This window comes from Canis lupus, chromosome 12 (genome assembly GCF_011100685.1).
Source record: "Canis lupus familiaris isolate Mischka breed German Shepherd chromosome 12, alternate assembly UU_Cfam_GSD_1.0, whole genome shotgun sequence".
Lineage (NCBI taxonomy): Eukaryota > Metazoa > Chordata > Mammalia > Carnivora > Canidae > Canis > Canis lupus.
In genome coordinates, this window is record NC_049233.1 from 60,044,367 (window position 1) to 60,062,395 (window position 18,029).

General features: G+C 35.3%; 1 protein-coding gene across 2 annotated transcripts in view; it reads left to right on the forward strand.

Annotated features, from left to right (window-relative positions):
- Window positions 1–18,029, forward strand: part of GRIK2 (glutamate ionotropic receptor kainate type subunit 2) — a 1,061,838-nt gene that overhangs the window by 849,189 nt on the left and 194,620 nt on the right. For both annotated transcript variants that reach the window (XM_038554811.1, XM_038554812.1), the window contains one exon: window positions 14,542–14,748. In XM_038554811.1, coding sequence (XP_038410739.1) covers window positions 14,542–14,748 — 207 coding nt within the window. The remainder of the gene's footprint in view (window positions 1–14,541; window positions 14,749–18,029) is intronic.

Here is an 18,029-nt window from a genome sequence, read left to right on the forward strand (position 1 = left end):
TAATTTCCTTGGGACATCTGCACCTAATGGTTCCTTTGTCTATACAATTTATTCCTTAGGCATTTACATGAAACTTGTATCATTAGTTTACATTTCTTGTGCAAGTTCTCTATTTTCAACTAGATTAAAAGGTGTTTAGGAGAAGCAACTCTGCTTTACAGTAGGTATTTTCTTTTAAATGAAAGGTACTCTAAACATTTTTTTTATTTTATTGCTTACAAAGGGCAGCAGCTGAAAGTTAAATTATGTAAAAAAGAACTTTCAGCAGACACATGCTGATAACTACCACTGACCATTGATGGATAATTCTATTGTACAAGGACTTTCTCTTATGACTGTTATATAGACATATTCAGGTGTCTTAAAGAGGTTGCCAGTATCTGTTCAATTTTGGGGAGGGATGTGGGTAGAAAGCTAGTTAGTATTCTCATCCCTTTTAAAATCATATTTCCATTCTTTTTAGAAGAAATGTAAATAAAGCTCAAGGACAGCTGATACTGGGTCCTTTCTAATACAAAGAGCCCTCAAATTGTACACTAAATTATCAGAAACAGAATCCTAATTATTAAAAACTCCACTTTGCAATCATATGACAAATCATGTCCTCCTCCTTTTGGTTTGTTTCCTCACTGTCTCAGGCATGCATTGAAATTTATTCAATATCTGAATGGTGAGAAAATACCTAAAGGGAGGCTATTGGAGAAAGAAATCCTAAACCTCATTTTCTACATCAAAATTGATTTTTAGGTAGATGCTTAAAAATAATCTCAGGGAAGAGAATGCCATTCTGAGCAGTATATGAATTCAAGCACTGATGATCCACAGTGATTAGATCCAGATAGTTTTCTCAGAATTTTATAAGAAAAAAGTTTGTTTCCTAACTTAGGTCCTCATGATGTTATACTCCCCAATCTTTTTTGCTCCACACTTTCTTTTCACTTAAACTGTACAGAGCTATTTATTTTTTTCCAGCATCTATATGAATCATTTTCTCTCTCCAAAATATTTTCATTTACTCTACTCTTTAATTCAGTAGTTCTCATTTCCTGACTGCATATGGGACTGACTATATAATTTCTGCCCCCAGTGTAAAATGAAAATGAGGATCTTGTTAAAAGTTATTAGAAATTTCAAAAGGACACCAGCAGAGTACTAAACCTAGCAAAATTTTTGTCACACTGTTGAGTCCTGCCTTCTTCACTGTATATTCTTTCCTCCATTGTTATAAATTAATTGGCCATATGTGCATGAGTTTATTTCTGAACTCTGTTCTGTTCCAGTGATCTATGTGTTTGGTTGTATGCTAATATCATACTCTTTTGATTAATATAGCTTTGTAGTGTAATTTTAAATCAGAGAGTGTGATACCTCTGGCCTTGTTCTTCTTCCTCAAGATTATGTGGCTATTTGGGGTAATTTGTGGTTCCACACAAATTTTAAAAGTGTTTGTTCTACTTCTGTGAACAATGTCATGAGAATTTTGATAGAGATTGCATTGAGTCTGTGATTGCTTTGGGGAGTAACAATATTAATTCTTAACATCCATGAGCACAGAATATCCTTCTATTTATTTGTGTCTTCTTTAGCTTCTTTCAGAAATGTTTTTATATTTCACTGTTTAGGCAAGCAGTTTACAATTATGCCCTATCTTTCCTTTCCTGCTTGCACAGAGTCTGAAGTCCAGCCAGAGGTAAATGTTTAGGGTCTTCCCAGATCTTTTCTGAGGATATTTCCTGCCATAGGCATGTGCATGGGCTTCTAGAGTCCCTTGAATATGCAAGAGAATTTTATAGCCCTCATTCTAAGTATTTCTTTCTCTAGCTTCTTCTGTTCAGGCATTTTGGTTTGTTTCTTATCTCTGCTGTATCTTGCACAGGAGGAAGTGGCTAATATATTTGCTTCTAAATGTTCATGAAAACACCATCTGTGAAGTGGCTGCAGTCCTGGGGAAACTCCTGTGTAGGTGAAACAAAGGCAAACTCTTGAGCCAATATCCTAAGGAGTCATTAGGTCAAAACACAGAATTACTGTCTTTGAGACTGGGCCTTCATACCATTCCCCCATATTCACAACCTGCACCAGGAATGCAGACTGCTATCTTTAATGCTGCTACTGAACAGGGAGTGGAAGATAGTAGTAACAGGGTAATAAACAAGTAGCCGCAGAACTCTCGTATCAAAATTCTACAGTTTTTCTCTTTGCAAAGCATCCCCTTGGTTGTTGTAAGTTTTGTTTGTTTGTTTTGTATTTTTAGATTCCAGAGTTCCTAAAAAGTATGTTCCTAAAAGCTCTGTTTTGCCAGCTTATTCACTGCTTCTAGATTTGCTTTTGCTCTACGATGGCAGTTGAGTGATTGCGACTTTTGCAAAAACAAAAATAGTCACTAACTAGTTTTTAAGAGGAAATTTGCTGACCTCTATTGTAGACATTTTTTTTTACAGAATTCACATAAAAATATTTGTTTAATGAATGGAAGGATAGACAGATGAAATATTAGATGGATAACAAAAACATCTTATACTTATTCTATCATGAAGATATCAAATGTAGATATTTACCCACATCTTGTTAAGCATCAGATAAAAACTTAGAATTGTGCTCTTAGAATTGTACCATTGTACTCAATGGAAATTCATTGGACATTTTTAGAGTTGCTATTATGACCTATAGATCACTATTCCATGCAGAAATGGTGATGGTTACTTAAAATTAAAACATGCTAATTGAAAATATGTATTAGTTATTAGGGACACATTACAATTGTTATCATAAGCTTGTTTCTTTTTTTCCTAAGTCACATCAAGCATTATGTATTCTTAATCTACTCAGAAATATTGCCTATTAGAGCAATAGTATAGACCATGGTCAGATAGTTTCAGTGAGTTGATAACTTGTTTGTTGAAGAACTTCCCATTTTAGTATTGCTGTCTGTAGTAATGTCCTTTCATCCTTAATCTTCCTTTTAAAAGTATAATTTTCCACTTTACATTCTCTTGAGTATGCCAGGGCAAGGTGTTGAGGTCTGTTTTTTTGCTCCCTCGTGTTAATGTGTAAGTTCTGTAGTTTCACAGAGCTGACTCACCTTCCTCAGGAGCCAATGTCAGCAGTATCATTGCCCCTGCCCTTCATGCTGCCATTCATTAGCCTTCCACGTCCAATCAACTTTATAACACCAACCTTGATCTCCTTGAAAACCAAGTTGCTCTATTATAGTATTATGATTTAATGCTTTCGATGTGAAGATAGTGATAGGATACACAGTGTGTGTATATAAAACTAAGAAGATTGAGGGAGATAAGTGATTCTCAGGAACACATGAACTGCTCAGTTTTAAACTTAATCTCCATATTTCATTTTACTCTGATATTGTTTTAACCATAGTGCTTTCTTCGTTTGACCCATAGTAATGCTATCTTTTAAAAAGGTGTGTGTGTGTGTGTGTGTGTGTGTGTGTGAAAGAGAGAGTGAGAGAGAAAGAGAGAGAGAGAACCCTATCTTCATTAAGGAAAAATTAAGGACCATTAAAAATATCTTCTAAATGCTTTGATACTGTTTTTAGTTGAGAATATTGTTAACCCTTAGCAAGTAGAGTTTCAGCTCGTTGCCGTTTAAAAGGTTTTTTTTTTTTTTTTTTTTTTTTTTTTTTTTGTCATAAGGGTACATTCAGAACCAGATTAAGACTAACTGAAAATCCACTTGTTTTCCCAAATGACTTATTTGAGGGTCACTGTGTCATAGGACCTGCTATAAAATAAGACATAATCATGTATCTCAAAAATGTTCTCTATGGTGATATTTCCCCTCTGGTAATTAATGAAGCAAAGTAGCCATGTGAATAATACAGAATACTATAAAATAGATAAGATTCTAGAATTCATCATTAGATTGGGAGTTCCAGAAGGGCAGAAACTTTGTATGGTTTTGTTTTTGTTTTTCATTGTTGTATATCTGATACCTAAAATGGTACATAATAGTTAAATACATTTGAATAAATAAATATATTAGTTAGGTTAGCCTTATCATTGAAATGGCAAGGGGTATTTTATATGTCTCTAAAATTAAATTGCATTTTTATGTCCCTATCTTTTGAATATTATGAGTAAGAGTGATAGTTCAGGGGTTAACATATGAAAAAATAATTTAGCTCTAGGTAAGGGCTGGAGGATTTGTGAGTTATAACTTAGAAATTATAAAGTTTTATTATATTTAAATAAAACATTTTGTTCCCCTCAACCTTAAAACATATTTTACTTTTTTTTTTAGAACTTCATTTTGGTTATATTCTTTGCCAACTCCCAGTCTAATGCAGATAAAAATACATGAGTTATTGGGTTCCTTAAAACTAGGGTTGATAGTGGAAATGCTGACAAATCCTTATTACAGATGCCAGTAGAATGAAGCGCCTTTACCTCTAGCAAATGCTGATGTGGAGATTTAAGACTATATGAGAAATCAGTAAAGTTGCCCAGGAGAGTTTTATCATATTATTCATTGAACTCAGTATGTGGTACAGTAATTGCTTCTGGTACCATTTTTCTTTTTCTACATGAGGTTATTATTTATCCTGTGCTGTGTGAAACAGAGAAAGAGAGTCTAAAGGAGAGTCATAACTCGATGTAAACTATCTTGTGACACAGTGTAGCTGAAGATAGGAATCACAACTGGAAAATTGTGTCTTACTTATCAGAATTAAAAATGGGAAGAATGATATTTGACATTGTAGAGATCCATAAATACTAGAAAGATGCACTCAAACCACATTTTTTTCATAGTGATATGAAAAGCTGTTTAAAATATATATCTAAATAGACTTTAATCTCACAGGGATAAACAATTTTATTTACCTATGACAGAAGTTTTCTTATGAGCTTATAAGTGATGAAAATCAAGTTAATAAGTAGGATGGTTACTACGAAAAGCTGAATTAATGAGATTTAAATAGCATAATAATTAAAAAAAATTTTTACTGTGCTTTTGTACCTTGTGTATGTGTCCTTCACATGCCTCAAATATACTTCAGTAATCATTAACTTCAATCATATATTTCCTAATATTCAAGTGAGTTTGTGTGAAAAATATACTATAAATATTTTGGAACAAAAATTTTAAATAGAGACAATGATGACTTAATGCAAATGAGGGGAAAACACTTTTTAGACCTTCATATATTACTACCTAAATATGTTGGGCTTAAAATATGCTATTTTCACAAATTCTTGAAGCACTTTTATGTTAAAATGTGTTTTTACTTGGAAGGAGATCATTTATGATGTAGAAAATGAATTTTTTTGATTATATATTTAGTCTTTTCTGCAATGTTGTTTTGACTGCATTGTTCAATTAATAAATATATTATCATTTTGCATGCATTACATTAACCTGGTGGCTAATCTCAGTTGATTGAAAAAATAATAAAGTCATATAATATGTATTAAGTTATCTAATGAGCTATGTGCAATTATGCAACCGTATGGAGTTTGATAATGATCACTGGAAGCCATTTAATGTGGGAAGTATAGTGTGGAGGTAAATAGTCCAATAGTCTGACTCCCTAGGTTGTATGCTGGCTATTGACCTTTGGCAAAAACATTCTTGCCCTCAGTTTCTTCATCTGTAAAATAGAAATAATAATATTAGGGACTTCACATGGTTATAGTGAGAAATAAGTAAGTTTATCCAAGGAAAGGAAATCTGGGTGCTTTCCAGAACAGGGTCTAGCACAAGTTGGTGCTTGGAGAATATTAAATAGTTCTATTCCTTAGTGTATGGAGCTTGACAAATGGCCAACTTTTGTGACATAAAAAACAAAACAAAACAAAACAAACCCCCCCCCCAACACATTCTGTTATTTATAAATCAGAAACTAAATGAAATCAAGGTGCAAATTTGATAGTACTAATGTATTATACCAACATGCTTCTTTTGATTCTCATTAACTTGCCCAAAAATCTCAGGCTATCCTCTCATCTGCAGGGGAATATGCTATGTTCTTCTCTAATCTCTAACCTTCTGCCCATGGGTTAGGAACTTGAGGATTTGTACCACCATAACTCAACATCATAGGGGAATTTACTTGTCTTCTGCTTTCTTTCAAATTTAAGTTCCCTTGGCTTCCCCAGTTGAACAGAGCAATCCATTTCCACTCAGTTCAATACAGCAGTCATTGTATTTGTAAACTTGCTATGTGCCTGGTGAGGTTTGGTGCTTTTGATGCAAATTTAAGTAATTATCATTCCATATAAACTGCTCAAGTAGAGTTCAGTTCAATAATCCATATTATTGAATATATTTTTTTTCAGAAGATATATATATATACATATATATATAAACCACTTACTACTAAACAAGATAAATATTATATTAAAAATATTCAAAAGTATTCAGGAAGTTTTTGTGGGAGGACTAGAAAAAGAAACAACTGAATATGCCTGAAATGTAAACGTAAAGTAAAGAAAGCTGTTTAACTGCAAGGCTTCTCTTCCTCTTCAAGGTAACAAGGGCATTTAAATTGTCGTCCATGGAAATGTGTTATCTAACTTAAAACACTAGCATACCACTAAGAGTAGAGAAGAAAAGGGTATAATAACTGCAGGGGTGGAAGAAAACTCTGTCACATTTTTACTACACTCTGTACCCCTAGGGAAAAAATTTTATATGTGTCACATAGTACTTAAAAATTAGACAGGAGTTTTACTGTCCTTTACCTTATGGTAGGCTCAAATATCTAGCTTTGAGTTTAGTAACAAATTATTTTTCTGATACCTATGTGCTTGATCTAATTCCATTTAAAAAGTCAACACATGTATATTTTCTACAAATGCTCTTATGGTATAGAAAGCAAACATAAAATAATGGGGAAAGTGTGTATTTTGGAATTTAGAAAAACTGAATTCTTAGCTTTGCCTCTTCTTAGCTATTTTTTTAAACTCTTCTTAGCCATATGACCTGTGAACATTAGCTAGCCTCTCTGAAAAATGACAAACAAAAAAAGAAGCTAGTGAAATAGTCCTACTAGTAAATAAAATACTCCAACTAGTAAAATAATTGAAATAATAAAATAGTTCTAATAAAACTCCATTCAAGCATATGAAAAGATGCTCAACATGATATGTCCTTAGGGAATTTTGAATTAAAGCAATGAGGGGCACCTGGGTGGCTCAGTGGTTAGCAGCTGCCTTCAGCCTAGGTTGTGGTCCCAGGGTCATGGGATTGAGTCCTGCATCAGGTTTCCTGAAGGGGAGCTTCTCCCTCTGCCTATGTCTCTGCCTCTCTCTGTGTCTCTCATGAATAAATAAATAAAATCTTAAAAAAAAACCCACAATAACAAAAAACCACTACATACCTATTAGAATGGCCAAAATGAAGAACACTGACAACCCCAAAAGCTAATGAGAGTGTGGAGCAATAGAAACACTTATTCATTGCTGATGGACTGCAAAATGGTACAGCCATTTTGAAAGACAGTTTGGTGGTTTCTTAAAAAGTAAACATACTTTTATCATATGATCTAACAGTGGAATGCTTTGGTACTTTCCCAAATGAATTTTACCGAATTTATATCTATAAAAAAACCTACACATAGATGTTTATAATAGCTTTATTCATAATTGACACAAGTTGGAAGCAGCCAAGATATACTTTAGTAAGTGAATGGATAAGTAAGCAGTGGTACATCTAGACAATGGACTATTATTCAGCACTGAAAAGAAATGAGGTATCAAGCCATGAGAAGATATGGAGGAAACTTAAATGTATATTACTAAGTAAAAGAAGCCAAAATGAAAAGAATACATACCATATGAATCCAACTATCTGAATTCTGGGAAAGAGAAAGTTCTAGAGACAATAAAAAAGATCAGTGATTTTCAGATGTTAGAGGGGAGGGAAGGATGAATAGAGTAAGAGGATTTTTAGGGCTGTGAAATTGTTCTGTGTGATACCTCAGTGGTGGACTACAATGTTGTGTTATATATCTGCCAAAATCCATAGAAATTACAACACCAAGAATGAACCCTAATGTAAGCCATAGAGTTTGAGTGATAATGATGTGTCAGTGTTGGCTCAATTAGTTAAGCAACTGATTATGGCTCAGGTTATGATCTCAGAGACATGAGATCTAGGCCCGCATTGGGCTCCATGCTTAGGAGGGAGTCTGCTTGAGATTCTCTTTTTCTTTCCCTCTGCCCCTCCCTGCACTCATGCACTCTCTTTTTTTTTCTCTCTCTCTAAAATAAATAAATAAATAAACCTTTAAAAATGATGTGTCACTATAGATTTATCAGAAATAACATATGTATCGCTTTGGTGGAGGATGTTGATAGTGGGAAAGGCTAGGTGTGTGTGGAGTCAGGGAGTATATGGGAATTGTCTTCTACTCAAATTTACTGTGACTCTAAAACTGTTCTAAAAAATAAAGTCTGTTGGGGCACCTGGGTGGCTCACTTCGCTAAAGTCAGACTCTTGATTTGAGCTCTGGTCTTGATCTCCGGGTTGTGGGATTGAACCTTGTGTTGGGCTCTGCACTGGGCGTAGAGCCTTCTAGGATTTTCCCTCTCTCCTCTCCCTGTGTTCCTCCTGCCTCCTTCTCTAAAAAATGACAATTAAAAAAACATAAAGTCTATTGAAAATTATTGAGAAACTAAAATAATACTGTTAAGAAGCTAGTATTTATCAGAATCCTTTTACTTAATTATCAAAAACAATTTTATTTTTTTTAAGACTTTATTTATTTATTCATGAGAGACGCAGAGAGATAGAAAGAGAGGCAGAGACACAGAGACACGGGAGAAGCAGGCTCCATGCAGGGAGCCCGATGTGGGACTTGATCCTGGGTCTCCAGGATCAGGCCCTGGGCTGAAGATGGCTCTAAACTGCTGAGCCACCCATGCTGCCCTCAAAAAGAATTTTAAAAGCATTGTTAAATCCACTTAGAGATGAGTAAATTGAGTCAGAATTCATTAATTTACAATCATTTATTCCACTAATATTTACTTAGCATTTACTATGTGCGAGGCAGGATTAAGCATGGGAGATACTAAAATGAATCAATATGGATGTTATATTCCAAAGAAGTGAGACAAACAAAAAGCAAGAAAGCCAACAAATACAATAACTTAAAAACGAATTGAGGAAATAAAGTATTGAGATAGGGAATAACAAGACTCATCTTAAATAAGTTCAGTAAAGGTTTCACATTTAATTTGAGCCTTAAAGGAAGGAAGGGAGCTCACCATTTGAAGAACATTAGAGATAGTACAATAAGGGCTCTGAGGCAGAAAATTGCTTTGTATTTGAGAAACTGAAAGAACACAAAAATTTAGAATTTAAGGAAAAGATGAGGTTGAAGAGGGAGATGTAGAATGTAAGCCTTCCTGATAAATATTTTATTCATTCAGTGCATTTCCTGAGTGTGGTTGCCAGTCATTTTTATAGACACTGAGATATATTGATGAATGTAATTTATAATGTCCTTACACTCATGATTTATATTCTAATAGGGAAAGAAAGAAAAATCCCCACCCCCAAAAAGATAATTTAAATAGTAATAAATAAACAGATAAATAAATAATAAAACTTCATATTGGAGTAAATGGTATGAGGAAAATAAAACATTTGCAAACAAAGCAATAACATAGAAGGAAATATATATATGTATATTTATACTACATATATATTATATATATATATATATATATACACACATACTATTTATATCTAGTGCTGAAGAAGTGACATTGACCGGACATTTGAATGGTGAGAATGAAACAGCCATATGAAGATCTTAGGAAAAATCTTTGCAGTCAGAAAGGGGGGTGAGGAAGGCAAGGCAAAGCAAAGACCTCAAGTCAGGAATGAGATTGGCAAGTTTGAGAAGCAGAAGGAAAGCCAATATATCTGGGATATAATAAGAAAGAATGAAAAGCTAGGGTCAGAGAGGAAAGTGTGTAGGTCTGTGACCACCAGGGTAAGCAATTTTGCCTTTCTTGTTTATTTGTTTGTTTCAGTAGAAGGCTACTGTTGGGTTTTAAGCAGATGCTTGATAAAATCATACTTAATTTTGAAAAGATCGCTATGACTTTCTATAGAGAATTAATTATGGGAACATAGAAATGGAAAGTACAGGTAAGAGGCTACTAGAGGAATTCAGGGGGGAAATAGAGGTTACAGGAACCATGATAGAAGCGTTGGAGTCATTTACCAATGTGAATACAAGTGATAAAACATAGATTTCAGGGGTCACAGCAAGGAAGTTGAATATTGAATATTATTCTAAATGTGTTGGCCACTTATTAATTAGTTTGAAGTAGTGGTGGGGGTATAATAAAATGTATACTTTAAGATCATTTTGTTGCTCTTTAGTGAATGAGCTAAAAGGGAAACAAGGATGATGCCTCAGTAACTGGCTTGAGTAACCGAGTGAATGATGGTGTCATTTGCTGAAAGGAAATAAAAGGTATAAAATTTTAAGAAAAAAACGAATTGCATTTGGTGCATGTTAAATGTGAGATGTCTACGAACATTAAGTGGTACTGACAATGCTGCTGGATTTGTGTGCCTACGCCTCACTAGAAGAGGTTTGGGTCTGGTATATAAATTTTGGAGTCAAAAGCATAAACTTACTATTGAATTTACTGCGTGTGGGTAAGATCATTTAGGGACTTTTTTTTTTTTAAGGGAGAAGGGCTATAACCAAGTGCTGAGGACCATCAACATTTAGATTAAGGTAGAAAAAAAAAAAAAACAGTTGCAAAGGATCCTGGGAGGAGTTTCCATTAAGGTAGGGGGAAAGCCAAGGAAGAATGATATAATACAGAGAGAGGAGGGTTAAAAAGGGGAGAGAGGTGATAGTTCATTGTGAAAATGCAGCTGAGAGGCTAAAAGAGAGTAAAAAGAGAATAGAGCCACATCTCTTGGATTCAGCAGATTGGAGGTTGTTAATGCTGTGTCAAGATCAGTTAAGTGGAGTGAGTCTAGAAGTCACTCCAGTGGATGGACAGGTAGCTGGAACACTAAAGTGGTATGCATAGACAAATCTTTCTGGATAATTGTCTATGAGGAGAAACAGAAAAATTAGGCTGTGGCAGAATGGGATCATGGGACTAATTGAAGGTTATTGGAACAAGTACTTTGAAAATGATTCTATGTAAAGGGACAGATTGGTTATGAAGGAGATACAAGACAACTCAGCTAATCAGGATCTAGAGCAAGTGAAAGGTGGTAGAAATATACTATGTATCATCCTCTTTGTCCTCAGACCCACTCTTCACTTTTCTTCACTCTTTTGTCTGTCCTAGGTGTCCAATTTGTGTGAATTATATCAATAGACTCATATATCCCCTGGGTTTTGATTTGGTTTGACCAACAGAAAGCCCTAGCAAGAGATCAAAGGGAGGGACACAAATGAGGTCTTGGTTGCTAACTCCATGGAGTTAGTTGGGTTAGACTAACTGTAGTTGGGTTAGACTGGCTGTTTTTCTCAGCTGAAGATCACTACTCTCCTTTAAGTGGCATGCTGTGTTGGAACCCTGACTGATACAAGAATTGGAACATAATTATAAGGACTGGCCCAATAAGCAGAGTTCTAGTTCCTCTATAGCAGTACATGAAGGAAGAGAAAATGAATATAGGTATGAGTTTGTGGGGTTGCAGTGGGCAGGTAAAGGCATGGCATGTGATTGCTTTTGTTTTCTCACTGAGATAATCAACCAAGTGTTGGAGTAGAAAGTCGTGAATTTAAAGAAAAATGGATAAAATGTTCATCTCATAGAGTTGGAAATAGATCCTACCATAAAACGTTTGAGGGTATTAATTATAAGTGTAAATAATTAGCATTGTTCAGCTCTTCAGGAGTGGGTATGGAGAAAAAAAAAAAAAAGTCATGTAAGGCATGTTTTTTGTAAGACCAAGTACTCCAGCACAGAATTGGAGAAAGACTTGAAAATGTGTGTAGCATAGAAACTATATTAATGGACCGCGAGACCTAGGCCAGACAAGGTTTGGAGGTCAGAAATGAAGTTAGGAGGGGATTGATGGATAGTGGGAAAGTGTAGGGGTCACTGGTTTAGAGGTCTTTATATAGAACCTAAAGAATTGTAGGTATGGGTGTGATTGAACTATGGGCTAGATGAATGACTTTTAGAGATATTGATACAGAGATATATCATTTTCTTTTTTTTTAAGATTTTATTTATTTATTTATGAGAGACACACACAGAGAGAGAGAAGCAGAGACACAGGCAGAGGAAGAAGCAGGCTCCATGCAGGGAGCCCGACGTGGGACTCGATCCCGGGTCTCCAGGATCAGGCTCTGGGCCGAAGGTGGCACTAAACCGCTGAGCAACCCGGGCTGCCCAAGATATATCATTTTCTAACAAATGTAGAGAGTAGTTGCAATCATGAGAGAGGGAGGCTAAATTCCAGTGAAGGACAGGATTTGGCAATGAGGAGGTAAAAGGACTGACACATTGTGTTGGTTGCTTCAGGTCGGTGGATTTTGAATACATAGAAAATAATGATAAGAGTTGGGAAAGAAAGCAAAATTGCCATCCAGGAGCTAAACCTTTGGAAAGTAGAGGCCTCCCTTCCCACTTAGTAATCTGATTCAGATTTCATCGGATAACAGCAAATGTGCCTTTGTGCCTGAGGGATAGGAGGGTGACACTAAAGATAATCCCCAGGAGAGAGGGCTGAGGGAGAAGCAGTGTTATTAGGATATGGTCAAATGAAGCAGAAAGATGAAAGGGAATTCCAAAAATTAGTTGAAAATGTGGAACATTCCGCTGATCTCTAAGCAGGAGTGTGGTAGCACACAGTGGCAGCGTGTAGGGGCATCCGAAGAACAGCAATGGGTCAGCTTGAGTGTGTGTAAAACAGTGGAGGGATAAGCCAGATCAGCAGAGATGGGAAGAAAAATGAAATTAGTCTTGTTTCTGAGATGAGTATAGGCAAGAGGACACATTATTATCATATCTAAAATGCCCTTAGGTGTGATGACCTTGTGGGATGATTGTTGTTCTCCAGGGGTGGGGATGAGGATTATCACCTTTCTAGATAGACTGGCATGGCAACCTTCTGTTTTGCCACTCCACAGTGACTGTGCCTAAGAGTGCACCTTCCCGAGGCTGTTGTAGGGCCACTTGCACTCAGATTCATTCACAGGATACCATTTTCTTTCTACCTGCTCCACAAGAATATGCAAATGCATGGAATCTCTTAGTACTTAATTAAACATATGAATTTTAAGAGGGCTTGTTGTGCAGAGCCATGCAGGATTTGGCTCCTCACTCTTCATTCTGACCTTATTCAGCTTATTCCCTCATTCCTGGATGTGACTTTGGTCACAATGATGTCAGTAGGCCTCTTTCTGGAACACTCCAGTATCCTATTGGCCTCAGGGCTTTTACTTGCTGTGTCCTTGACCTGAAATGTTCTTTCAGATTTTCAAATGTCTAAACTCTTTCTCATCTTTTTAGGTTCTACTTCACCTCTCATCTCTTCAGTAAGGACTTCCAGACATATTACTCAGTTTTGTCTTGTCTTCTCTTATCTTGCCAAGTACCTTGTGGTGGTTCTGTATCCTACTGCCCTATTTTATGTTTTTTTTTTTTTTTTTTTTTAAGATTTTATTTATTTGTTCATGAGAGACACACAGAGAGGGAGAGGCAGAGACACAGGCAGAGGGAGAAGCAAGTTTCCTGCAAGGAGCCCTGTGGGACTCGATCCTGGATTCCGGGATCACGCCCTGGGCCAAAGGCAGACACTCAACAGCTGAGCCACCCAGGCGTCCCACCTATTTTATGTTTTTATGCCATTTATCAGCATCAGAAGTTATGTGCTCTATTTGTTTAGGCATTTATTATTGATTTCCTCATCTATATCATGAACTTTATGACTCAGAAATTTCTCTTTTATATAGAGGAGGGCTGGCTCATAGTAGGTGCACCATAAAATATTGTTGGCTGAATGCATAAACACTTGATAAATGTTGCTTCTCTGTTATATTCTAAAGTTACTATTTTTTCCTATAAAGAGAGTAGTTACAATTTTCATAGTTGTTAGGACAAAATGTTGTAATATATAAGTCCCTACTCCAGTGTTTAGTACATAGTAGGCAATTAGACAATAAGTTTTTTTTTCATTCTTTCATCAATATATCCCACTGAAATAGCATGGTAGATATTGATTAAATGGTATAATTCAAATTGGGATACTGTAATTATGTGAAATTGGATCTTATGCATTACATATGTTATGTTCTAGCATAATCACGTTATGTATTACTTCTTATGTATAAGATAAATAACACCATATTTTTATTATATAGTCACGGTGAAATTGTTATAGTTAAATATTCTCTTTTAGAGCACAAATATTTCCAAAGTAGTCTGCCTTCTTAGGATTGCAAACTGTATTAATTAGGAGAAAATAAAATGGACTGTTGTTCTAAATTAATGTGAAATATTCGGTCTTTTATGGAAAGCTGTCATTCTGATAGTTGCATGGTTAACTAATACCCCCTACCTTCATGTTTACTGTTTCCAGGAAGAACCCTATGTCCTATTTAAGAAGTCTGACAAGCCTCTCTATGGGAATGATCGATTTGAGGGCTACTGCATTGACCTCCTCAGAGAGTTATCTACAATCCTTGGCTTTACATATGAAATTAGACTTGTGGAGGATGGGAAATATGGAGCGCAGGATGATGCCAATGGACAATGGAATGGAATGGTCCGTGAACTGATTGATCATGTAAGTCTCTTTTCTCATTATTATCATTACGTTTGGTGGATTGCTAAAAGATTTACTTTTTAAGATTTGTGATGGTAGGGTAACTTAATGGCAAAGAGCAATAATATATTTCAAATATGTGTTTCCTTAAATAATTCTATTGAAAGTTATATTATTTTACCCTTATATATAGAGACTCTAAGAGGGGTATATGTTTCTGTTAGAGAGTATTATCTGTTTTAAATTAACTAGAATTCAGTGATTTAATATCTTGAAATATTTAGCCCTAATTTGCAAATTAGAATGTGTGTGCCCAATAATTTATTTCTTTTTCACTTTTATACTGCTAACTTCATAATCAGCAGAAAGAATGAGTGATGCCTACTATAAATTTTATGATAAAAATTTCCTAGATAGACTAGGATAGGATACTTCTTGTCCTTTTTTTTTTTTTTAAGATTTTATTTATTTATTCATGAGTGACACACACAGAGAGAGGCAGAGAGAGGCAGAGAGAGAAGCAAGCTCCATGCGGGAGCCTGATGTGGGACTTGATCTCGGGACTCCAGGATCATGACCTGAGCTGAAGGCAGACGCTTAACCGCTGAGCCACCCAGGTGTCCCACTTCTTGTCCTTTTTAAATTTATTTATTTTTAAAGATATTATTTATTTATTCAAGAGAAGGAAAGAGAGAGAAAGTGCACAAGTCAGAGGGAGGGGTAGAGGATGAGGGAGAAGCAGGCTCCCTGCTCAGTGGGGGATTCCAAGATCCTGGGATCATGACCTGAGCCAAAGGCAGCCATTCAACCGACTAATCCACCCAGCCACCCCTTATTTTTTATTTTTGATACTTCTAATCTTTAGAGAATAGGATACTTCTTATCTTTACAGTAGGGATGAAAGAAATCTATATACAAAAAGCATAGAATATGATACTGTATAAAAATAAAGCAAGTATATTAGCATATTGAAGGAGGAAGGTAGACATTTTATTTTAGTTAGTTGAATAAGTCAGGCATTCCTTCTTTGGCATTATTTCATAAATTATAATTTTATAATTTGTAATTTACATATACAATGAAAGCATGATTTCATAGTTTCTCAGTTGGTAGTGTCAATTCATCTTTTTGAAATGAACTCTGATTTTTTAAAAAATAATAACATTGCATTTGGCTTTGTGTTTTTTAACATTTAAATTTATTTTGACGTTTTCCATAATAAGACATGTAATTATTGCTAAATATTCTACAACATAACAAAATAGATTTTCCTTTAAAATACAATGTGAACTGTACCCTAAATAAAAGTTCTTACTAATGGAAGTAGCACATATAGGCAGTTTTTGCAGCACTTTGATAATACTTACATTGCTATTAATTACAAAGTTTATTATCAAGAATAGGAGAATAAGGGAGATCTGTATTTATTTACATCGATCGGTCTATGTATGTTGGTATGTATGTATCTATTGATTTTTTTTTTTCCCTTACTAGTATTCCCTTCCTTGGTGCCCTCTTCATGTCTCCTATTGCTGACCTAGCCTTGGTTTTTAATATTTAGCACAAGTCATATTAAAATAGAATAGTCAGTATATTTTACTTTGTACAACCTCAGCTCAATTTGCATATTTATGAATATGCTAATTTCAACACAGAGTAGTAACTCTTATTGATAATCAGATAAATACCCTAAACTTCTTGCTCTCCTTGCTTTCCTTGGGTAATCTTACCTTGTCTCATAGCATGATTATCATTCTCATACTGGAATTTCACCAGTCTACATCTTCAGCCCTGAGCCTTAGACCCATACAACCCACGTCTCTTATAGTTTTCATTTAAATGTTTCATAAGCATCTCAAAGGTAGCATATTACAGACTGAATCTATTATTTCTCTTTCTTGAACCTTTTCTTTCTGAAGTTTCCTATATCATCAGTACATGGAGCAATGATTCAATAGGTTTCCCAAGCCAAAATTTAGTAGTTATTTTTTTAATAGTCATTTTTGAATTATATCTCACTCCACCATGTTTTATTGAGTGTGACCTTTATTTTTTATTTTATTTTATTATTATTTTTTTTTTTAGTGTGGCCTTTAAATAGCTTCCAAACCTGCCTACTTATATCCATCTCCACTGTCATCTGGAATAATATCCCAAGATGAGGTTCTTTCTCTTCTAGTCCATTATCTATGTGTGTGTGTTTGTGTGTGAGTGTATGGAAATTACTGAAAGATTTTATGCAAGAGAAGGGAGTTTCCTGTTTTAGGAAACTATATCCTGGTTCTAAGGATATAGGACCGACTTTATTTATAAACCCTTCCACATTTGGTCATTGTTTATCTGTTATGAAAGTATTTTTACCCTTCAGACCTGGTCTCAGATCTTCTCCGCCATGCTTTCTATATTGGAAGGTAGTCTTACATGGAGGAAATCATCAGGGTTCCCAGCAAGAGATCCAAGGGAGGGAAGAGAGTGAGGTCAGAATATTTATTTCCTTCCTAACTCCCTGAGATGTTGTGTTGAGCTGGCTGTGTCCTTATAAGGAATATAAGTTTCTCATTATGATGTCTGCTTTATCTACACAAATCTCTTTCCTGTTCTCAGTTCCAATTTACACCCTACATTGCTTTGTTTCTTTAGATCTTAGGAATGGTTACAGTTTAGCTGCTATTAGCCTTGAGTTCCTGCATATCCCTTAAAATTTCCTGACACCAGTGGGCTTTGAAGTGTGTTCCACAGATCTGTAGAATCAGTATCACTTTCAAACTTGCTAGAAGTGCAAATTGTCAGGCCCTACCCTAGAACTAGTAGATCTAAAACTCTCGGGTAGAGTCTGACTGTCTTTCTTTTACCAGCCTTAATGGTGATTCTGATGGTCTCTAAATTCTGACAATAAATGTCCTCCCCTCGACCCAGACTTGTGTAATTAACTAGTTCCTTATAAATTAATCCTGCTTAGGTATTATCAGTTGAGTTATTGTCATTTGTTTTCTTTTGAGATTCTAACTGGCACACCTTTCTAATTTTTATCTCTTCTGCACTCCCCAGCCAAACCCATATAGACTGTTTTCAGTCTTGTTCTCTTTTGCTTCTGGGCTAGTTCTCTGTGCACCATTCTCCTCAACCTCCACCTAACTCACTTTATCTGAATTACTTCTATTTAACTTCAGAAATACTTTGCCTGTGATGCTTCCCCACCTCACCCCAGGAAGCCCACCTGCTATGAATTTTCACACTACCCTTCTTGCATAACACCTGTCACACTTTAATTACCAGCTTAATATCTGTCATACTTATTTGTA